This window comes from Sapajus apella, unplaced genomic scaffold (genome assembly GCF_009761245.1).
Source record: "Sapajus apella isolate SASKATOON/1434 unplaced genomic scaffold, GSC_monkey_1.0 scaffold1, whole genome shotgun sequence".
In the NCBI taxonomy this organism is placed as follows: domain Eukaryota; kingdom Metazoa; phylum Chordata; class Mammalia; order Primates; family Cebidae; genus Sapajus; species Sapajus apella.
This window is the reverse complement of record NW_022436941.1, coordinates 73,395,917-73,420,378: the sequence shown is the minus strand read 5'-3', so window position 1 is coordinate 73,420,378 and position 24,462 is coordinate 73,395,917. Positions and strand designations below refer to the sequence as shown.

General features: G+C 34.4%; 1 protein-coding gene across 3 annotated transcripts in view; it reads left to right on the top strand.

Moving 5' to 3' along the window:
• CWC27 (CWC27 spliceosome associated cyclophilin) overlaps positions 1 to 24,462 on the top strand; it is a 270,125-nt gene that overhangs the window by 16,766 nt on the left and 228,897 nt on the right. For all 3 annotated transcript variants that reach the window (XM_032279751.1, XM_032279744.1, XM_032279760.1), the window contains exons 4-10: positions 98 to 241; positions 1,737 to 1,835; positions 2,774 to 2,877; positions 5,197 to 5,266; positions 15,817 to 15,896; positions 16,861 to 16,894; positions 18,705 to 18,862. In XM_032279751.1, the coding sequence (XP_032135642.1) occupies positions 98 to 241; positions 1,737 to 1,835; positions 2,774 to 2,877; positions 5,197 to 5,266; positions 15,817 to 15,896; positions 16,861 to 16,894; positions 18,705 to 18,862 (689 nt within the window). The remainder of the gene's footprint in view (positions 1 to 97; positions 242 to 1,736; positions 1,836 to 2,773; positions 2,878 to 5,196; positions 5,267 to 15,816; positions 15,897 to 16,860; positions 16,895 to 18,704; positions 18,863 to 24,462) is intronic.

Here is a 24,462-nt window from a genome sequence, read left to right as displayed (position 1 = left end):
ATTAGAAGTTGTATGGAACCTTGCAGGTCAAGTTGAATAGCTGCATATGAAAGGTCTTATAACTGAGGACATTCACTAAATCTTTTTAACGTTTCAGGATGAATTTCATTCACGATTGCGTTTTAATCGGAGAGGACTGGTTGCCATGGCAAATGCTGGTTCTCATGATAATGGCAGCCAGTTTTTCTTTACACTGGGTCGAGCAGACGAACTTAACAATAAGCATACCATCTTTGGAAAGGTTAGTGTCCAGTTATTTTAAACCTGTGGTTCAGTTTTTGGTTTTATGTTATTCCTTAGGCTTCTAAGCTATATATGATTAACTTATCTATGGGCTACCTTCATAAAAACATTCCATAGGATATATTTATTATTTTCAAAAATCATGGAATATATTCCTATTATAATGCACTATGAGTAACCCTCTAAATTCTTTTTTGCGTCTTTCATTCCGTCATTAGTTGTGACTTTAGTGTATTCCTTCTTTAAAATCATAGTAATGGTATAAGCTAATAATGTACCACTTAGGCAATATTGTTTTTACATTTTTGGAAAGACATTTAGGTAATAACAGTAGTTTAAAGTTTATTTTCTTAGTGATGGATTTTCTTAAGTTTAAAGTGGAATTTGTGTTGAGACTGAAACTTCCTACTGTAAATATTACTTTGAATAGAACCTGTTTAATACTGCTCACATTTAATGTCATATTGGGGAACATTCTTTCTATAGAATTTTCAACAATTCTCTTTAAAAAGGGATTCTGAAGGTTTTCTTCTCTCACTCTTCTCCCTTCTCATAAATATGTTTCTATATGTTTTAAGTCTTAGGCATATTAGACATCACAAGTGTATCAGCTCCCTCTGGTGGTTCAGTAAGAATGATTTCCCCCATATGCCAGGCAAAACTGGATTTTGTGATAATGAAAGGGAAAAACCAAACTCAGTACAATTGGAAAGCTGGTGTTGTTTTAAAAGTCTTGAGAAACACTGAATGAAAGGAATCACACTAAAACCGTGAATTGCAATATTGTTGGTTAATACATTAATAACAGCAATAGGTTAGGAAATATGCTTTGACACATTCTTTTGAGCCACTCCAACAGAACCTGTCTGATGTTTATCGATTCCCCCTATTTATTTCTTAAAAATAAGAGTGTATAATAAAATGAGATTTAAGTTGTCATTCTGTGTCAGTTTTTACCATTGGGATTATATAGCTAACATATGAGAGACAATGTGTAGCATAGTTAGAAGTTAGAAAGCCCATCACTGTTGGTTTTATAGTTTCTTTGAGCCTCATTTTTCTTATCTGTAGAAGGATAATGACAGTTTCTACTTTTAGGATGTTTGTGAAATTAAATGAGGTAATGTCCGTAAAGCATTTACCACATTATTGTTGTTATTATTTGCTTATTTATCCTATTCCAAAGTTTAATTTGGTTTATGATGTTTGAATGAAAAGTTGTCATTCAGTAGGATATTATTTGGCATTATATTTTTAATAAAAACCTATTAAATATATATTGGAAATTTCCTGAAAACTTACTGAGGGATTGAATTCCATCCATGCTTTTCTCTTTTAAGATAAAGTTGCTTTATTCGCATTATTAAATGCATATATTTTTATGTAATCATGTGAAATTACCTTTTAATTTGAAAAATATTTTCAAAGATTTTCTCTTAATTCAAAGGATGAATGTAATAATTTTCAATTACGTTATATTTTTAATTTGTTAGGTTACAGGGGATACAGTATATAACATGTTGCGACTGTCAGAAGTAGACATTGATGATGAAGAAAGACCACGTAATCCACACAAAATAAAAAGCTGTGAGGTAGGAGCATGATTTTTATGAGATATGGCACCTAAATTGTCATTTAAGAGGAATTGAATCTTAGTATTTTTAAACTATTGGATGAAGTCTTTATACTAAGTTAACATCACAACTCAGATTTTATCTCTAATTTATTTGGGCACAATTTCTAGTTAAGAATTTTTTTAATTAAAAGTTTTTAATTCAAAGATGAAACTTTATCTGATAATCCAATGACTGAAAAGCTTACCTCTTAATGCAAAGTTAAAAGAATTCCATTTATTTAGCCCAAAGAAGTGACTTCATAGGTAATTTAAGAGTGATCCACTGGGCGCAATGACTCACACCTGTAATCCCAGCACTTTGGGGGGGCAAGGTGGGCGGATCACTAGGTCAGGAGATCAAGATCATCCTGGCTAACATGATGAAAACCCGTGTCTACTAAAAATACAAAATATTAGCCAGAGGTGGTGGCACGCACCTGTAGTCCCAGCTTCTTGGGAGGATGAGGCAGGAGAATCGCTTGAACCCAGGGGGCCGAGGTTGCAGTGAGCCGAGGTCATGCTATTGCCTTCCAGCCTGGCAACAGAGTGAGACTCTGTTTCAAAAAAAAAAGAAAAAGAAAAAGAGTGATCCTTCATTGAGGAAGCAAGAATACTTGATTCGGAATCAAAGCACCTGAGTTGGTCTTGCTTACTATGTATCATGTACGAGTTCTCATATTTTTTTCTTTTGTAAAATAGGGATAAAATATCCCTTAATTACACATAGGATTATTGAGAGAATCCAATGAGGCCATGGAAGTGGAGGCATGTTGTATAGCATATACATATCACTTTGCGAATAATGTTTATCTGGGGAAAAATATAGACACTATACCAATGGAATTATATATTGTGTTTAATTTTTTGCGAAATGTTTGAAATGTAATAATGTTTTCAAAATATTTCTTTTCATAGGTTTTGTTTAATCCTTTTGATGACATTATTCCAAGGGAAATTAAAAGGCCAAAAAAAGAGAAACCAGAGGAGGAAGTAAAGAAATTGAAACCCAAAGGCACAAAGTAATCACAGTGGAGAGATTTTTCTACAGCTTGAAAAATGACCCTTATTCATTTGGTTTACTTTATTTCCTTTTATAGTAATTGTTTACTAGCAAAGGAGAGGCCACTTTGAACAAGAGAGATATTGGAATTATAAGCGTGTGTTTGTATTAGTTCATTTTCACACTGCTATAGAGACATACCTGAGACTGAGAGATATTGGAATTATGAGTGTGTGGTTGTATTAGCCTGTTTTCACACTACTATAAAGATATACCTGAGACTGTGTAATTTATAAAGAAAAGACGTTTAATTGACTCACAGTTCTGCATGGCTGGGGAGGCCTCAGGAAACTTCAATCATGACAGAAGGTGAAGTGGGCACCTTCTTCACAAGAAAGCAGGAGAGAGCAAGTGTGAAGGAGGAACTGTCAAACACTTACAAAACCATCAGATCTAATGGGAACTCACTCAGTATCATGAGAACAGCTTTGGGGAAACCTCCCCCATAATCCAGTCACCTCCCACCAGGGTCCCTCCCTCAACATGTGGGGAGGTTATGGGAATTACTCAAGATAAGATTTGGGTGGGGACACAGAGCCAAACCATATTAGTGGTTTTTTGTTGTTGTTGTTTTCTAAATGAGCAACTCTTGTATTCAGGTGCAGTATATCTTAAACTTAAGTTACAAACATGTCATCTCAGTTGTTCATATGAAATCTGTATTAATAGATACATATTTTATGATCCCTATAACAATTATTTATATGAATGAGTTGTTGAGAAACTTTTGTTTTTTGCTTCTTATTTTAAAATTAATATATGCTCACTCAGTATATATAGAAAAAGTATAAAGAATATTTTTAATGATGACATGATTCCATTATGTAATTTAACTTTTATTTTTCACTCCTTTTTGGTGCTATCAAAAATAATCTTATCATAAATATTTTAAAATATAAAGCTGTTTCATTCAGTATTCTGGTTTATTTCCTGAAGATAATTTTCCAAAAGATAGGAATAAAAAAATAAATTTCAGTATTTTGTGACAATACTCTACATTATTAACATTGTCTGTATATACTGCAGAGTTAAATTTCAACATATTCTTTTACTGAATTGTAGGATCCTTATTAGGGATTTTATTGTACCTATAATTGTTGGATTTGATCAATTCTAGATATAATCCTGCCAAACCTAGTTAATAAAAAGCAAAGGTGATTAAACTTTCTAAGCTTCAGTTGCTTCTTACTGTAAAATGGAGATTAGAATAAGTACAACACCTTGTCGTTATGAAGGTTAAATGAGAAGTGGTATGTAGAAACATCCAGTAATATAGGCATTCAATACCTATTAGTCCTTTTCCTTGACATCATACACATAAAAAGTTAAGTTGTTTTATAAACTGTTAGCTATGAGTCAGACATTTTAATAAGCAAAATAACTTATTGGAATATTTTGTGGCAAATTAACTGCTTATTGGAATTATTTATTTGATTTTTTAAAATTCTTTGATTGGCTTATTTTGACTAATCTATCTCTGGATGAAAGGTAACTGTCATTATAGTTATATATAGTATGTCATCACTGTGATTTAGCTTAATGATAAGCTCTAAAGTCAATTTGTGTGTGTGTTTTGCTTTTGGTTTCCAGCAAATATGTTGGGAATGATATGTTGCTTATTGCTTGCTTCTAGGTTTTGGGAAACAAAAAATCTGTTTTTGCTACCACATCTTTAATTTTTCTATTTGAGAGAGAGTTTTAGTGACTTATTGTTTATCTTACTTGAGATTTCCTTTGTTTGATGAATCAGAGGAGACAAACCTAGCTTTTTCTCTTCGTGGGCTATTTTAGTTGTTTATTGCTTATATTTTTTCTGTCTGACAATTTTGTATACATTATATTGTTAATTTTAAAATATTAAAACATATGTCACCAAATACTAGATTAATTGCTTCCCGTTTGTAGCACTCAGGGATATATACTTATTAGTTTTGCAGAAATCTCCATTTTGCTTCCAGTTTTGATAAATATAAAAAGCTTAACTATTTCTGTCATGCTTAACTTACCACATTTAATGATAATGCTCAGGAGGGATTTTGGTCATTAAAAGTTAGTATAATGTAGGAAACATTGGTGCTGTGAGGCAAAAGCCTTAACATCATACTGAAAATATAGATTGTTAGAATACTTCTGCTGAATACTAAGTAATACAGTTTTTTATAAAATAGTCAGAATGTATTTATTCTTATAAATTCTCTTCTCTTGCTCTGAAAATAATATGTTTGATTTAACTTTTCTTTCTATTTTTTCTTTCATTTTTTTTTTTTTTTTGGATTAGAAATTTTAGTTTACTTTCATTTGGAGAAGAAGCTGAGGAAGAAGAGGAGGAAGTAAATCGAGTTAGTCAGGTAATCTGTAATTTGCCCTTTGTTCTAACGTGTAAAAGAGATTAAGGTCTACTCATTATTGTATCTCCTGCTATATATTGTGTCTCCAGCACATTTTACATGGGACAGGCTCAGTGTTCATTGAATTTGTAAACTGATTTGTGGTCAGTAATATTTGCAACTTTTGAGATTATTTCCCCACATAAATTTGTAGTGTTTATTTATTTTTAATGTTGGCATTTAAAAAAAAAATCAGTTTGAATTAGACTTGCAGTTTTTTGAATGGTTGAACTTTATGATTTAGATCCTAACTGCTATTTGTTCAGTTGGTATGATAGATGATAATGATTATCGTCATTACTGTTATAAACAATCAGAGACCAAAACTCTTATATTCATTTTAATGTTATTTATATCTATTTTGTTTATTTCATTCTCATCACAGCCCTTTGAGATGGGTGATATTATTATCCTCATTTTATGAATAAATTTAGCTATAGTTTATAATTTGCTCAAAGTCACATGACCAATAAATAGCTATGGCTGGGAATTGAACCCAGGTCTTTGTAACTATTAAATCTATGTCCTTGAATTATGCAGTACCTTCTGGCCTTTTTATTGTGCCAGCCCTTCCTGTAGGTCTTTACATGTGGTTTTCTTCAATATTGCTTGCATCATAACACTCATTACTGAAACAGTGTCTTGCCATTGTTTAGAGCAGTAATTCTGGTATGTATACTACAAGAAAATTATCTTCAAAGGTTTGTAGTCCTAAAGATTCTGATATGCCTTTCTTTTTCGAAAATTAGTGAACACTGGGACCTAAAGGGTTAGGTTCATAGTCTTTATTATTGTAATGAAAACTTTATAACCTATTAGTCTTAATTGTTTAATGTAATTATCTATTTCTAACCAACTCTAACAATAAATTGAATTAAAAGCACATTATTCTTGTTTTTACTTCTCTATCTGTATGTTCCCTTATCAGTGAGCATGGTTTCTGTAGGCTAATGTTGGACGTTTAGTAAGCACTCTACTTAATACCCCTGGCATTAAAATATAATTAAAATGGGCATGTATATGAAATATTTTGCTCATAATTTTTTCTTGCTTTTTACTGTATCCTTGAGTGATCTATTTGATGCTATAGGTTCAGTTTCCACTTACCTGTATACCAACATTCTAAACTCCAGGAGATAAGGCTGAATATTTCTTCTGAGCTCTTATCCCTTGTTCAGAGTTGCTTTAGGAAACGTCTCTACTTTAGATGTCAAAACTAAATTCATTGTTTTTACAAAAACTTCATTCCCCAATTTTTTCTTTTTTTTGAGACGGAGTCTTGCTCTGTTGCCTAGGCTGGAGTACAGTGGCACAATCTCAGCTCAGTGCAACCTCCACCTTCCAGATTCAAGCAATTCTCCTGCCTCAGCCTCCTGAGTAGCTGGGATTACAGGCACGCACCACCATGCCCAGCTAATTCTTGTATTTTTAGTAGAGACAGGGTTTCACCATGTTGGTCAGGCTGGTCTCAAACTTCTGACCTCGTGATCCACCTGCATCAGCCTCCCAAAGTGCTGCAATTATAGGCATAAGCCACCATCCCTGGCCCATTTTCCAGGTTTTTAATGTCACCACTCTGTCACCTCAATATCTGAAGAGTCATCTTGTTTAGATGTCAGTGCTCTAGTCTTGCATTGTTCATGATTCAAATTTATGCCTCATCAGAATGATTTACTATGTGTCATAATTCTGTGGATATATTTGTGAATGAACAAAATCACAAATGTTAGATCTGGAAACTGCCAGGGTTCCTTTTCTTTGATGTTTTCTAAAGATGTCAAGTTTTCTTGCATACTCATACCTTCCTCACAGTTCCCCCACCCCTGTTTTTCCTTTTGCCTGGAGTGTGCTCTCTCCTTTATTTGCCTACTTTTTGTTTTTTCTTTAAGATTTAGCTCTACTATCACCTTCTACTTCTACCTCCCCCTGCCACTGAACTCCCACCCAGGCTAAGCTAGGTACTTCTTTCCATGATAATCGGTCTGTGGCCATCAAAGCATTTATGATACTGCCTTACAATAATTTATTTTCTTATCTGCTAATTGTACTATTTACTTTATGTAATTCTTTTAACAACCCTGCAATATAGACATTATTTTTCTTATTTTGTAGAATAAAGAAAGTGAAACTTAGAGGGTGTTAAATCACTCGTCCACAATCATGCAAGTAAGAGGTGGTGAAATCAGAATTTTGAACTGAGGGTTGTTTTTTTTTTTAAGCTAGCTAAGTCTGTCATATGATTGTGAATGCTATAGAAGCTGTCTCCCTCAAGCCCAAGACATCCCAAAGCTGCCTTCTACCCTAGAATGCTATGCTGCTAGTGAAATTTTTTACCAGTGAAAAAAATTTTGCTGGTAGCGTAGCATTCTGGGGTAGAAGGCAGCTGGGGAAGGCAGTTGGACCATTGTCCTTCCCTAAATCCCGTAGGTTCCTGGATAGTAGGTTGAGCAGCCTTGGAGAGCAAGGGTAGGAGAAAGGAGTTTTTCTGTCAGTTTTTTTGCTGAAATTAAATTTCTAGTCTAAAGTAAGTTTTGTTCACAATTACTTTGAGATTAACTTTATTAGGAAATAAGTTTGAATTTTTTCTCTTTGTAACAGCAGATGTGTTAAATGTTCAAAGTGTATCTTTTGTCTGCTTTCTACTATACAAAGTAGAAAAACGATATGTTTAAATTATATTGAATATTGTGGACTTATACTCCAAAAGCAATTTGCATTTCAGATTGAAATGTACAAGGATACCATCACAGATAGTGCTGTCTTGCTCTTTATTTTCTTTCCTAAACCTGAGAAACACTTTAAACACTTTTAGAAGGACTGAGTAAAATCTTTTCTCTCTGCTAAGAAAATTACAACCCAAATACAGTTCATTATCACATGAGTATTATTATCCTAGTATTGTGTCATCATAATTTTCTCATCTGGCTCTTTCATAAGGAGGTGCTTTTGAATAAAGTTATCATCAAATGCTTGTATCTGACTTTCACGTCTGCATCTCTAGGCTGGTTTACTCTTCTCCAGCTGCTTACTGCACACTAGTTTCTCAAGCCCCGGCCAAGTCTTAACTCACTATCTTTTTCTTCTCAAACTTCTTGTTTTGTGACTTTATATTCCCTGGTGTCAGTATCTTCCAAAGGATAGATATCTTCCAGAGGAATTCAGTATCTTTCAGAGGAATTCATACCAGGGAAATGTAGGAAAGACTGCTTTAGCAACTCTGAATGACTTGCTGCTCTATATGTATGCCTCATCATTTCTGTTTTTTGTGCCTTCGTTCATGTTCTTTTTCCCACCTGAAATGTCCCATTCCATCTCTGGCTATCAAAGTCATATTTGTTTTCAACACCTGAAATGCCATCTTTTCTAAATGTCTTTTTCAGCTTTAAATTTTTTTTTCTTTTTCTTACCCAACCTTTGCCTTTCTTATGACACTTTACATTTTCCTTTTAAACACATCTTTTTTGCTTTATTACGGAAGAAGCATATGCCTATGTTTGCATTGTACATTAGTCCAACATTATACCCTTTACTTTATAACGTATTAATTGTATAGAGTCCTGAGCTGTGAGCTCATTACAGATAGAGTCTGTGCCGCTTTTGAGTGGCAGTGTGTTAGAGTAGAAATAACATGGATTTGGGGTCATACACATTCCTATTAAAACTTTAATTTCCTTTGATACGCTGTGAGCTTTGATAACTTAGTCTCTCTGAGCCTCAATTTTCCTTTCTGTAATGAGAAAACGATATGTCCCACTTAGTGCTCTAAGGATATAGATAGTTTTAATTTTGATTTATTTTACAGTATTGAAAAATGTCTTTGAAAGTCAAATGCCTTAAAATAGAACTTAAAATAGTTCTCTGATATTAAAATATCAATTATAATATATAATATATAATTTTGTAGAGAGCTACAAAATATAAAATTTACTAATGTGATCATAACTGTTATGTAGAATCTCATGCTCTTATGCCCAATCTAGAGGGCTGTTGGTAACTTCATTATCAGCTCAGCATTTTTGGGTAAGAAGCCATAATCTTGACACAATTGGCTACTGCCCTTCCTGAGCACTCCCATAGAGTTCTAGACAGTGGCTTTGCAGCCTAGCCTCAGCCTCCTAGATAGTGGCTTGTGCCGCCAGCCTCATTATTACCTACCAAAAACCCCATTTTTCACATGCAATTGGATCTTGGCACACTGAAGAATCTCTAGCCTACAGAATTTAACTTTTCTGTTTGCTTTATGTAATGGACAAGGAGGTAAGTTTAGTTGGATAAAATAGAGTAACAAGAACAATACTGTTGAAATTTACTGGCTTAGAGAAAGGGAAATTGTTTTTGAGTATATTGTATAAATTCTGGAGAGAATCCAAGTAGAAGTGTATTTTTGTTTAATTTTGCTTATATACAGTTTTTTTACACTACCAGCACTGTTCAGATACCTTGGTAAGAAGAGAAAGAATGTTGGAAAACTGTGGCTAGTAGAATATATTCCTTCAAAATTTAGCTTTACTATTTTTAAATATATGAAACGTCTGGAGCCAAAGCCAAATAAGTATCTGTTTTAATGACTAAGAATAATTTGCAGTTTCAGTGGTTGCATAAAATTAAGTATTTCTAAAGGACTTAAAAATAATTGTTTAATTTTTCATTTGCTTATCAAGTTTCTTTCTTCAGTGACTGCACAGTATTAATCTTTATTCCATAACCTTTCTGCCCAATCACGAGTTAATAATTGGTAAAGTCTGAATTGAGGCTTTACTTTATGTGAAAGGAGAAATAAGATAGAGTCCTCTCTGGTTTATCGATTATCAGTGTGGGATTACAGACACCCCTTCACCCCACTCACTTATTCATGCAAGGTGCCTCTCCCACATGGGTTAGCTTTCCTTCATTATTTATTTCAGTATCTTTCTACTACCTGATAAAATCTCTTAGAATCATAGAATTTTGTAGCTCAAAGGGATTTTTCCACCTTCCTTTCTTGAGGAAACTGAGCCTCTGGTTAAGTGACTTGCCAGACTGACTTCATTTCCTCTTTGATAGGATTGCATGATAAGGGGATGCCATAATAATCATATCTTGAGTTCAGAAAAGCACATTGTCAGACTCTCTCATGATATTCTTGCGGACAACATGAAGAAATGTGATCTGGGAGATAGTACAGTCAGATAGATTTATAGCTAATTGAATACTTCTGCCCAAAGGGTGCTTTGTTGTTAACCAGTGCCTATTTGAACGAGTAAGTGGAAACGTAATAGGAGTACATGTGAATTCCGTACTTGAGTTCAATACAATCAGCTTCAGGTATGACATAATGTCCTTTAAGTCCTAGCTGAATTACTAAGCGTAAGAGCTCTGGAATAAGGAATTTAACATTCTCTGCATTGTTTAGATTATACTTGTAGCATTTTGTCCAATTCTGAACATACTTAAGAAAGATCTTGACAAACTAGATGCATCCAGAGGACGGGAAGTTGGTGAGGAGAACGAAGATGATGCCAAAAACCGCCTCACATAGGGAATGCAGGGAGGAACTGGATATATTAACACTTTGGAGAAATAAAACTAAGTGAAAATATGATCCTAGACTTCAAATATTTGAAATATTTTTATCTGGAATATTGCTCCCTCATGTTGCTTTCTTAAACAATACTTTTATTTAAACGTCTATATTGGTTTAAAATTTATTCATGAATCTTTACATATAACTTAAATAAAAATGTCAGGAAGTGTTTTTCAAGTTAAAGCTTACAATCAAGACAACTAGTTTTCATGTGGTAAGTCAAACAGGCCCATTTTAAAAGTATCTCAATAGCTAGATTTTTATACAGTAATCAATTGTACGACATTCACAGTGACGCACAAAGTATTTCTTTCCCTGCAAGACATATTAACATTTTTACTTCAAATCCAGAGTTAGAGAAGGGCTTTTTCCTCACCTAGAAAAAGTTATCTTGATAGACAATTTCACCACTTTTGAGAATAAAGTTAAGAATGTTTTGTCCTATTCTAGTTTATTTTATGAAATTAAACTTTCCCAAAAAAGCTTGGGAGGTGGGCATAGCATGGAGAATGCTGCTAGGCTGTTTGCAAAGAGGAAGTCAGAAATGTTAAAAAATGTAATTAGTAAAATGTCTCTGCCTCATCAAATTTTATTCAACTTTAATTTGCTTGTCTTTCTAGTTGCTTAGACTTAGCTAATTTTACAAAGGTACTAACATTTTATTAATTTCGTATTGCTGTTTTAACAAATTGCCATAAATTTCGTGGCTTTAAGCAAAACAAATTTAGTATCTTATATTTCTGGAGATCAGAAGTCTGCAATAGGTTTCACTGGGCTAAATATCAGTTTGCAGGGCCTTCTTTCTGGAGGCTCTGCGGAGAATCTAGTCTCTTGCCTTTTTCCACTTCTAGAGACGGCCTCTGTTCTTTGGTGTGCCCCTTCTTCTATCATCAAAGCCAGCAGTAACTGGTAAACTTTTTTCCATGCTGCATCACTGTAAAATTAACTCTGGTGCCTCCCTCTTTCACTTGTAAGGACTCTTGTAAAATTACATCTACACCCATCTTGATAATCCAGGATGATGTCCCCTCCTCAGAATCTTTCATTTGTATGTGAAGTCTCTTTTGCCATATAAGGTAATACATTCATAGGTTCTGAGGGATTAGGACGTGGACATTGTAGGAACCCATTATTCTGTCTAACGTATGTCTAAACGAACTTTATATAGTATGCCTAATAATAGTCCTTATTTGTAGTTCTAGAAGGTAGAAATAGGCTTGGTTGAATGGTTGGAAAATACACACAGATTTTTTTTTTCTCTCCAATCAGAGAATTTTCTAATAATATAAGCCATTTAAAAAGAAATGTGTTTGTGTGCATGTGCGTGTGCATGTGTGTGTATTAATAAGCTCATTTGAGATGTTGAGACATGGTTGACCAGTCAGCAGTGATGTCAAGGAGATTCCTGCGTTGCATGGGAGAACAGATTGTGGCTTCTAAAATCCCTTTTTTAACTAATAAATTTTTCTGATTCTATGCCAAAGGTCTCAGAGTGTATCAGTCAGGGTTCTCCAGAGAAACAGAAGCATTCAATAGAATGTGTGTGAGAGAGAGAATGAGAATAAAATAGATCCATTTATCTGTTGATCTATCACTCTATCTCTTTATAGGAATTGGCTCATGGAATTGTGAGAGCTGGCAATTCTAAAATATGTAGAGTAGGCCTGCAAGCTGGAGACTCAGAGAATAGTTGATAAGTTCAGAATACACGGGCTGGAAACTCAGGCAGGGTTTCTTTGTTACAGTCTTGAGGCAGAATTTTTTCTTCCTTGGGAAACCTCAGTTTTTGCTCTTAAGGCCATCAGCTGATTAGATGGGGCCCACCCATGTTTTGGAGGGTAATCTGCCTTCTCAAAGCCTACTAATTTAAATACTAATCCCATCTAAAATATATTTTCATAGCAACTCTAGACTGGTGTTTGACTAAACAGTTGGGCACTATTGCCTAGCCAAGTTGACTCATAAAATTAACTGTCCATACAGTTAGAGATTGAGCCCCAGACCTTCCAGCTTCTTGGTCAATGTTGCTCCTGTGTACCTTCCTCCTTCTCTCCCCCTCCTTACCCTACCTCTTTTCCTCCCTCCTCCCCTCCTTTCCTCCCTGTCTTCCTCCCTTCCTCCCTCCCTTTCTCGCTTCCGTCTTTCTTCCTCCCTCCCTCCTTTCCTTCCTCACTCCCTTCCTCTCTTTCTCCCTTCCTTCCTTTCTTTCTTCTTTCTCTCCCTGTCTCCGCTGTCACTCTCCGCACTCCTTCTCCTTTCTCCCTCTGCCCCCTTCTGCCTGTACTCTATTTAGTTCCTACTGTTTTACTGCCTCTTTGTTCTTGGATATAAAGTGCCAGATAACTTATTTTTTCTATGTTTCCTCTGATTTTCATTTTTACATTTGTTTGCAGATAGTTTTGAATTTTCTGTGACGCTCCTAACACTGAATTTACTAAGTATATCTAGTATTTCATTCATCAGCTAAAACTTTTAATTAGCCAGCTTATTTTAAGCAATTTTAAAACATTTAAAAAGATATTTGGTGTTTGTTCTTCCTTTAAATTCGTTGTTACCTGACAGTATAAGTAAGAACCTTAAAGTAGGTCATTCAGAAAGAGTAGGCATTAAAGGGAAATGTCCGAATTCATTTTCATCCTCTTTAGGATTGTCTCCTAATTTCTTCAGTTCATCTCCAATGTGCTTTCTCTCCTTGCAGGATCCAGAGTCTACTGTAGCAGGAAGAGAGGCCTAAAAATTTGCCTTTTTCATATATTTTTATACTAATTCCATTTTAAAAGTTAATTAAAATTTTAATTGGTAATGATTATTAAAATTAAACACGGGTTCCTCCTATTGTCAGGTCTTATTTTAAGTTAGTGTAAAACAAGTTTTTTGCTTTTTCCTTTCAACAGTTTAAAGTAAGTTTTGGAAGACAAGAACCTTCTTTAAAAAATTAATTAATTTTAAAATTAGCTAAATGGAGCTAATTAGCATATGAATTACCTCACAGACTTATCATTTCTTATGGAGAGAAACAAAATCTCTCTTAGTGATTTTCAAGAATATAATATGAGAACTCATTTTTAAAATACATTAACAATGAACAGAGGTTCCTAGCCTTTTAGTCCACAGATCAGAAAATGACTTACACTAATAAATAGTAAAAGCAAGATTAGAATTCAGATCTCTAAGTAAGCTCTTGGTCCATTAATGAGCAATACTATTTCACTTCTTTGTGAATGTTAGTTTATATTGTTAATTATAAATTCTTAATTCTCTATTATTATATATTAGACTATTTCTGAGTGTAGATGAAGATAATCTTATGGCCAGAGATGCAGGAGGAAGGAATTTTAAGGAAGCAAAGCATGAACAAAAGATGTTCAGGCTTTTATTCTTGTTTAAGTTATTTGATGTTCACTGTACATTTTTGCAGATAATCAATTCTTTTATGTGAAATAGGCAAGGCTGCTATTATTATTATTCCCATTTTGTGGGCAATGTAGCTGAGGTCTCATGAGATCACTGTGTTTCAACAAATGGTACATGTTTTGGACTAAACCCCATAGAGTTGTGGAATATTAGATTTTGAAACTCATTTGGTCCAACCGTCATCTTTCTTCTTGTTCTGTGTTCTTTCTACTACACCACCCTCTGTTTTGTGAATATTTTCCCCCATTTTTCATAGTTGGACAAACATTACAAGTAATTAGATTACATTTTGCTTTTTCATCACTCCTTGGTTTAAGTAAGTTTATGAAATTAGAAATATAGATTAATTGCATAATTCAGATTCTATGACTTTTTAAAACTATGAATAATATTTAGATGAACTGTTGGAGAAAGTTTATGTTACGAAATTGCACTATAAGCATGTTTTAATTGATTAAATTTATGGAGAACTCCATATTAATACAAAAATTTTAAAAATCTTTTTAAGAGCCTGTTTTTCAAATTATAAGTGGTGAATGGAGCTTATGGGAAAGAGGTGTTTTCATCTCTCTGTATCTAACATTTAAACATTTTAGTTAACATATTTTGTTTCTTCTTTTTTTTTGAAAGGGAGTCTTGCTCTGTTGCTCAGGCTGGAGTTCAGCAGCACAGTCTCAGCTCACTGCAACCTCTACCTCTCAGGTTCAAGCGATTCTTCTGCCTCAGCCTCCCAAGTAGCTGGGATTACTGGCGCCGGGCATATTTTATAATAAATTTTTCCTAATAAAATTGTCTTCAAAATGTTTTAAAGTAGAATTATTCTTTCTATCAACTCTAATCTCTTACTATTCCCTTTTATATGATTAGTTGGGAGTTGGGGTGGTAAGCAGCTTCCCACCTCAAGATAAAAGGTAAGTTTGAGGTGTCCCACCCTGCAGTAGGGAAGTCTGTAGAACAGGGGATTACAGCTCTGAAACCAGGCCAGTGTTCTGGGTTCATAGGGGCCTAGAGGAAAAGAAAAATTGGTACATTTAGATTTTCGATATATAGGTACTATTGTCAGACAGACCTGGATATAAACCCTAGATCCTCTACCACTGACTAGCTTTGTGACCTCTAGAAAATTACTTAATCTCTTTAACTATCTGTAAAATGAGGCTAATAATTCCCACATCATATACTTTAATTTGGGGAGAGAAGAAGAGAGGAGTAGCAGGACTATTTGGAGCACAGTAACTAGCACAAAGAATATACATAATACTTAATAGCAGCAGTAATTGTTTTATCATGCTACTTCTTAAACCTTTTTATGTGTTGTTTCCCTTCTAAAATGTACATTTGTTAAAAACACGAACTTTGATATTAGAGCATTTAATAAATATTTGTTCATTGATAAATATTCTCATGTTCAAGAGGCTCTTCTACGTATTTTTCTTATTATGTCATTGCTAGATTTTATGTAAATTTGTTAACTTGTCATTTAGGAATGCTGTTTATTTCCTCACTCATGATTATATTGTACATTCTTTTCCAGAGCATGAAGGGCAAAAGCAAAAGTAGTCATGACTTGCTTAAAGATGATCCACATCTCAGTTCTGTTCCCGTTGTAGAAAGGTTAGTCAGTTGTTGGTATGATCCTAAGTTCTTAATTTTCTGGCTCAGATAATTTTCTTGCTTCTTTTGTGAGTAAACAATCGGTCCTCATAAGTCAAAAATTTTAAAGCCAGCCAGAAAAATAAAGCATTTTGATAACAGAGGGAGAGAACTTCAAGCATGATAGAGAGAAACAAACGCTCTAGTCACTTTCACTCTTGCTTTCTACCTCTGTTGAATGAGTTAGACGTTTAAAATTGTTTAACCTTTACAAGTTAGGATTAGAAACTATTTACTTCAACAGTTGAATGTTTAATTCAAGGTTGTTTTGCTTTTTCTTTGAAGCATTTTTGTCTTAATTGTATCACGAATGAACAAATTAGAGTTGAAGGTTTTCGTGAAGCAGTTACGAGTTTGGGGCCAGTCCACTAACTATAAATTCTCACATACTTGAGGAGTTAATAGAAAGTTTTCTTGCTACCTTTGTTGCTTCTCTTTGAGAATGGAAGATGTCTTGGTATTAGATGTAATTGCACAAGGTAAACTGGGCCAATAACTCAAGGTGGACTACAATGCTGTTGTACTGAGTTTAGCTCATTTTCAAAATATATTTTAAGACAATCTTAACATGCTTTTATTTGAAGGATTTGGGTTTTTTCAGCCAGAATACTTCAAGCCAATAGAATAAATTGTTTTCTGCCGACCATTGTTCAGAAAAATAACACTGTTGGTTGTTGTTCGCTTTTTTCTTTCAACTCCTAATGAACTCATGTATTTGCTAATGAATCATACTTACTCCACTTATAAAAAAATGACTCTAAAGAATGTTTCCATCTGCTCTATAATGCCCTTCTTAAATTCCTATGTTGAAATAAGTTTTTGGAATATTATTCCCTGCAAACTATTCTAGATTTTTTGGTTACAAAATAACTTTATTAATTTTACCTTGAAACTAAATTTTGTTTGGCTTATTTTTTTTTTATAGTGAAAAAGGTGATGCCTCAGGAGATTCGGATGATGTAAGTATTTATTTTAGCAGAGATATAGTTTGAACAATTTATAGAAAGTACATTTTTATAAAAAATAAATTGTTCTTAGCCGGGCGCGGTGGCTCAAGCCTGTAATCCCAGCACTTTGGGAGGCCGAGGCGGGTGGATCACGAGGTCAAGAGATCAAGACCATCCTGGTCAACACGGTGAAACCCCGTCTCTACTAAAAATACAAAAAAAACATTAGCTGGGCATGGTGGCGCGTGCCTGTAATCCCAGCTACTGAGGAGGTTGAGGCAGGAGAATTGCCCGAACCCAGGAGGCGGAGGTTGCGGTGAGCCGAGATTGCACCCATTGCACTCCAGCCTGGGTAACAAGAGTGAAACTCCGTCTCAACAAAAAAATAAAATAAAATAAAAAATAAATTGTTCTTAAAACGTAATCTATGTTACTTTTATAGTTATGTATGTCAAATTTTGGAAAAATACAAAAAATAGAAATGATCTATTTAGGTATTAGAATATTTCCTTACTCTAGGGGTGTATGTGTATGTTTGTGTGTGTGTGTGTATCTCCCTACAACATTAGAATCTTATGTATGAATTTCTAGTCCATTTTTTTCTCCCCCTCACGTAGCATTACATTAATACTCAAACTTCAGATGTTATAATTTTATTGTGTTAAAAGTTTAAATGTTGGGGTGTAGGCATCCTACATGATGTATGGGAAATGCTTGGATCAGTCATTTATAGTAGTATCCCCTTTTTATATACACATTTCAAAAGATGCTCATTCAAGACTGTAGTGACCTTTATTACTTGTAGTGGCTAATAAAGCTAATAAAACAGAAGGAAGATATTCCTTTGATACATAAGAGATCAAGTTTTCAAATTATGCATATGCCACTTTTTATATAAAAACCCATTGATCTGTGCATTAGATAATTCACTAGGAACTACATAGAACTTTCCATGCATGAACACAGATTTATATATTATCACAGTCAAAAGAGAAGGCTCTCCGTGGCTGTCAATAGTAGATAGGGGATGAATATCTGACCTTGTCAAGAAAACCTTCCTGGAAGAGATGATGCTGTTTATGTCTTATATGAGAGTTAAGAGTTAGTTAAGTCAGAAAAGAAAGTGGTGAAGAGTGGGGTCCCTCTAGGACAGAGAACAATGTATGCTAAGACATGGAAATAAGGAGAGATTATACCTAATTTAGAAAATACAAGCTGAGATTTAAAGTTTGAAGGAATCTGTCTTGTGAAGAGCAGGGAAAAAGAATGTTGAAGGTAAAGGGAACTGCCTATACAAAATGGTCTGAAGCAGGGGAGTTTGGTGTGTTCTAAGAGCTGAGAGCTGGCCAGTGTAAATAGGGTATGGTGACAGGCCAGAGCTTCATTGCAGAGCTTCATAGGCAATGGTGAGAGGTTTGAATTTTTCTTAAAAGGAAGTGAGGAACAGTTGAAGGGTGTTTGTTAAAAAGAAGAATGCTATGATCAGTTTTGCATTTCAGGAAGATCACCATTGGCAATATAATAGAGGACACATTAGAGGAAAAGGACTGATGTCAAGGGACAACCACTGGGAAGATGGGCATGAATTGAACAAACAGCCTTTCCTGGGGGTATCCCATATTTACATAGTTGGCTTAGAGCAGAACCAAGGGGTATTCCCACCTGTAGCACATTCTTCAAGGGCTTATAATTCAAAGAAAACAAAACAAAAAAATCAAACCTAGTTTAGAATGCAATAAGGAGATTCAGTGGACGCAACAGACCTCTAGAAGTGAAAGGGGAAATTGAGTGTCTAGCAAATATTCATTTTCCATTTCTACAGGATGGAGAAGATGAAAGTGTAGAGCATGATGAATATATTGATGGTGATGAAAAGAACCTGATGAGAGAAAGAATTGCCAAAAAATTAAAAAAGGACACAAGTACGAATGTTAAATCAGCTGGAGAGGGAGAAGTGGAGAAGAAATCAGTCAGCCGCAGGTGAGTCAGTTACTGTGCAAGATATCAGAGTTTTTGTATTTTTATATTTCACTTTAATTCAGATTGAATCCTCTCTTCAGCTAATTTTTAAAATACTATTTTCATAATGTTTGATAAATATAATAGTTTTACAAATTGGCCCGTTAGTGGGCCTTAAAGGAAACAGACCAAGCTTAAAGTAAACATAGCAATGATCCTATGAGTCCAATTCCATTTTATTTCTCTCTCATCCTTTTTTAGGAAGGCTCTATAAGTTTATAAGGTAATAGTGTATTAGCTATATGTGGAATAATGTATTTGTTAAATACCGATGAGAACAGTAGATTAACTGTATAGAAAGAAAAGAGACCTCCTCAAATAATGTAAGTGAGTGAAATTTGTCAGGCTGATGAAGAAAATGCGTGGGCCTGAAAACATTCTTAAATATCTTTTCGAGTCTGATTTACCAAATACCGTATGACCATCCTAAGTTCAGTAGTATCATAAAATAAATTTCAGCAAATGATGAACAATTTACTGTCTGGTGATGAAAGTTTGTTAGATTTATGACTCAACATTTTATTCTCCTGAAATTCAACTTAATTGAAAAATTATCTCCTTTGTGATTCTATTTCAACTTTATAGTATACATTTTAAATAATATTGCTTTAAAAAACAATAGTATTTGTTTTCTTCAAATACTATTTGGGGATAAGATGAATGTAACTACAGTTAAATAACATTCTGTTTCTCTATCATGTTTCTTAACCACATGTAGAAAGACTTAAATTTTCACACTGTCATTGCATAGCTCCCTCAATTTTTTTCTTTATGAAATCAAATAAAAATGATTCCCAGAAATTTCCACTAAAAGCAAAGCTTTTAACATTTAAAAATGGCACTTAAGGGTCATCTTAAATATCTTTTCTCCAGCAATGTTCACCTGACACTCAAGTAATCGCCGTTGAGTAATTGTATATGCTAGATTATATTGTATATACTATATATAGTAGCTAACATAGACTAAAGATTTTAGTGATCATATGCATGCTTCTAAATTCATAGAGTTGAAGACCTCTCATTAGGTCTGTAACTTTTAATTAAATTATGAATATAATTATGGATACATAATGTTTTATTCCACTCATTCAAGGCATGTGTTTTCCGATTTTGAAAATTAAGAATTTTTTTAAAGGTTAGGTTTATAATGTAACAAAAATATATTTAAAAATTTTAATAGATGAACCAACCAAACATTTATTTCTGTTATATTTAAGTGTTCCTTAAGCCTCCAACTCTGTCTTTTAGGTTTTAATAAATTTCAAATATTTATATACCCTATAAGATAGATTGTAATTTAGCAAAGCTAAATTTTGTATAAGAACTGGTTTATTTTTAATGTACCTTTCATAAGTGTCTTTAAAAATTTGGTTACCTAATATTTAGAAAAGTCAAAGTTTGCATTTTCCAAAATTGTGTTCACTCTTACAATTAAGGTTTATTTTTAAAAGATTTCCTTGGCTGTAGTATGGACCTGATGAGCATACATGGCATTGATAGCTAGATTTAGCAATCTGATCTATCATGGGAATACTGGAGAGCTATTGAAGTTTTACAGGCAAATGATACATCAAAATAGTATTTAATATGGAGAATGGGTTGATAGAAGAGTGTTTTGGGCTATTGTACAAAATACCGTAGACTGGATGACTTAAAGAACAGACACGTAAAGCTTAGTTTTTATGGTAATTTCTTACACAGGAACATATATATTCACTTACTCATGTTAGCAGTTTTTCTCTTTTTATAAATCAGTATAATTTACAAAATTGAAATGACATAATTTGTATATTCACTGTAGAGGAAAAAGCTATATTCAAGTGCATTGCAAGTCTACTAAGAAAAGTAAATTAAATAAGAAAACTAAGTCTCCAAAGGTGGCTTAAATATTTTAGGTAAACATGAGTATTGTGGACATTATTGGATTCTTCAAGGTAAAATAATTGGCAAAGTGTGCCTTTGTAAATGGTGCAAACAGCACATATTTATAACTGTCCTGTTCCGCCACATTTTTAATATTCACATTCTCCACTTCCCCTTCATCCTCTCTCTCCTACCTAAAAAGAGAAACAAAATAAGATTAGGACAGAGGAGAGAGTAGAGAATTTCAAAGGGAAGAAACAGTCTTTCTCTCTAGTGTAGAAATTTCCATGACTGTCTCATGACCACATATTTTTTCAGTTCATAAAATTGCCAAAATCAGAGCCTGGCATAGTGGCTCATGCCTGTAATCCCAGCTGCTCAGAAGGCTGAGGTGGGAGGATTGCTTGAGCCTAGGAGTTCTAGACTGCAGAGAGCTATGATCATGCCTGGGTGACAAAGCAAGAACCTGTCTCTAAAAAAATAAAAATTTTAAAACATTTCCAAATCATTAGTACTTTCGATTATTTATGACAGCAAGTCTCTGGAGCTAACTTTATGGTTAAAGAAAACAACAACAACAAAACACAAGAAAGCTCCAAAAATACTGAAAATTATAATGTTGCAAAAAGGATAGTTATATTTAAAGGAAAGTCACTGCCCAGTTTGAATTATAATGGGTATAGCTGCCAGCCAGATAGGATGTCAGTGTGAAATCATTATCTATTTAAAAATCAGTACTCTTGATATATAACTTTTCACCTGGATGTGCTTGAAGTACTCTATTATCCTTTGGTCATTTTTCCATTTAAGCAGTAGGATGAGAGACTAGACTAGCCTACCAGCAAGGAGCCGTTCAAAGTATAATTTTACTGAAAATTTGTAGTATTGCTTCTATTGGTAAGGAAACATCTGGAATCTATTAAAGCTGTTTGTTACTTTGTATGTTAAACCTACATATGTGTTTACTCAGTGCTTAATATTTAAGCTGGAGAATGATATTTAACAATTTAATTTTCAACAAGTTTACATACAGTAGGATCTTTTCCTAGTAATGTATTTCCAACAATGCCTCTAGTTGTTCATTTGAAAGAAGGACTCAGGCCGGGAGCAGTGGTTTATGCCTGTAATCCCAGCACTTTGGGAGGCCAAGGCGGATGGATAACCTGAGGTCAGGAGTTCGAGACCAGCCTGGCCAACATGGTGAAACCCCGTCTCTACTAAAGATACAAAAATTAGCTGGGCATGGTGGCGGGTGCCTGTAATCCCAGCTACTTGGGAGGCTGAGGCAGGAGAATCACTTGAATCCAGGAGGCAGGGAGGTTGCAGTGAGCCAAAGTCGAACCATTGTACTCCAGCCTGGATGACAAGAGCAAGACTCCGTCTGAAAAAAAAAAAAGATAAAAGGACTCAGGGGAGATACAAATCCAAAACGTTTCCTAGCTTCTCTCCCTAGAGAATAGGGACCCTTACATGTATTCTAACTTCCTGGGATTTCTAATCCCTTGCCTCTACCCTTTTTATTTTTTTATTTTATTTTATTTTATTTTTTGAGACAGAGTTTCGCTCTTGTTACCCAGGCTGGAGTGCAATGGCGCGATCTCGGCTCACCGCAACCTCCGCCTCCTGGGTTCAGGCAATCCTCCTGCCTCAGCCTCCTGAGTAGCTGGGATTACAGGCACGCGCCACCATGCCCAGCTAATTTTTTGTATTTTTAGTAGAGACGGGGTTTCACCATGTTGACCAGGATGGTGTCGATCTCTTGACCTAGTGATCCACCCGCCTCGGCCTCCCAAAGTGCTGGGATTATAGGTGTGAGCCACCACGCCGGCCACCCCTTTTTAAAAAGTACCAATCCCACTTTCTTCTAGCCCACCTCCTCTATTCCTATATCTTGACTACTGGATGCATCTCAGCAGAATCACACAGTCTTGGTATTATTATGGATTTGGTTGGTATTATTATGGATTTCTAGATTCCCCCCCTTCTGTGTCTCCAGTGCTTCCTTATTACTCACTCTCCACCATGTTTACTTCACACTTCAAACTCACTCAGCGGATCACCTGGCTGCTTGTTTTTTATGAAATGAGAGTAAATTTCTTCAACCCGTATTCCTTTCTCTTCCCTGCTTCGAGAGTAAAAACTAACAAAACCATTCCATTTTATTTCCTACCCCTACATGCTTCCTGTTTATCTCTAAATACACATTATCTAGTTTCCCGCCCACCACTCCACTGGCACCCCTCTCACTAAGGCCATCTAGTTGATAATCGAATGGCTACTTTCCAGTTTGTTTTTTCTTGGTCTTTCTGCTATCGAGATTTTTTTGTAATCTCTTCTCTCTTGAGACTAATCTCTCTTAAGAACCTTACTATTTAAAGTGTGATCTGTGAAGCAGTAGCATTAGCATCAGTTGAGAACTTGTTAGAAATACCGGGTCTGAGGCCCTATCCTACACATTTTTAATTAGAATCTGCATTTTAACAAGATCCCTAGGTGATTTGTATGTGCATTAGTTTGAGAAGCAGTCATGCAGAATATTAATTTTTATCCCCACTACTCTTGGAAGAGTTCAAGTTTGTATCATCGTAGTTCTAAGTCAGCAACTTGGTGTACTATGTTCTCTGACTCCCTAGCGAATACCTATGTGCACCCTTTTCACACTTCCCTAATAGTATGATATTAGGTTATATATATATATTTTTTCTTCTTTGTGTATCCTTATACTGTAATTTTCTTGAAGGTAGTGATCCTGTCCATTTACGTTTGTATCTCCATGTTCAAACAGCATAGGTACCCAAATATTTTTTTAAATAAATGAATAAATATGAATAACTTCTTCTTTGACAAATCACTTTCTCCTCTGGATCTTGTAAGTAGTTTGCTTGTATTTTCAATTGGTGTTTATTTATTTGCCTCTCCTTTGCCAAATCTAAGCTCTTTAGAGACTGTCTTATTTATCTTTATATACTCAGAGGCTAAGAATATATAGTAAGCATATAGTAACTGGTCATTAAAGTTTGTGAAATAAGTGGATAAATAAAAGATTGAATCAATTTGTGTTCCATTATAGGAGTGGTTTTCGCTCCCAACTGCACATTAGGGTCACAGAGGGGACTTTAAAAAATACTAATTCCCAGGCCCCACACCTACAGATTCAGAATTGCTTGGTCTGAGATAAAGTCTGGGAAGATTCTTTTTTAACTTTTAAACTTTTAAGTATAATATACAAACAGAATGTGCCCTTATTAACTATATATAATGCGCATAAGTATACAGCTAGCTGAATTTTACAAACAAAATATATCTGTATACCCATCACCCAGATGAAGAAACAAAAAATTGCCATTACCTATAAATTCACCTCTTGCCCCATTCTGGTTACTTCTCCCTCATCTCCTAATAGTAACCACTTTTCTAACTTTTAAAATAATCTCATTTTTAATTGACAAATAGTAATTGTATATATTTATAGGTTACTATGTGATATTTTGCTCTATGTATTGTAGAAAGATTCAATCAAGCCAATTAATGTCTTTATTCACTACTTTTTTAGTGTGGTGAAAACATTAACAATGTATTCTTTCAGCAATTTTGAAATATACAATACATTAATACATTAACAATGGTCAGCATGTGTTACAAAGCTTATTCTTTTTTTTTTTTTTTTTTTTTTTTTTTTTTTTTTTTTTTTTTTTTTT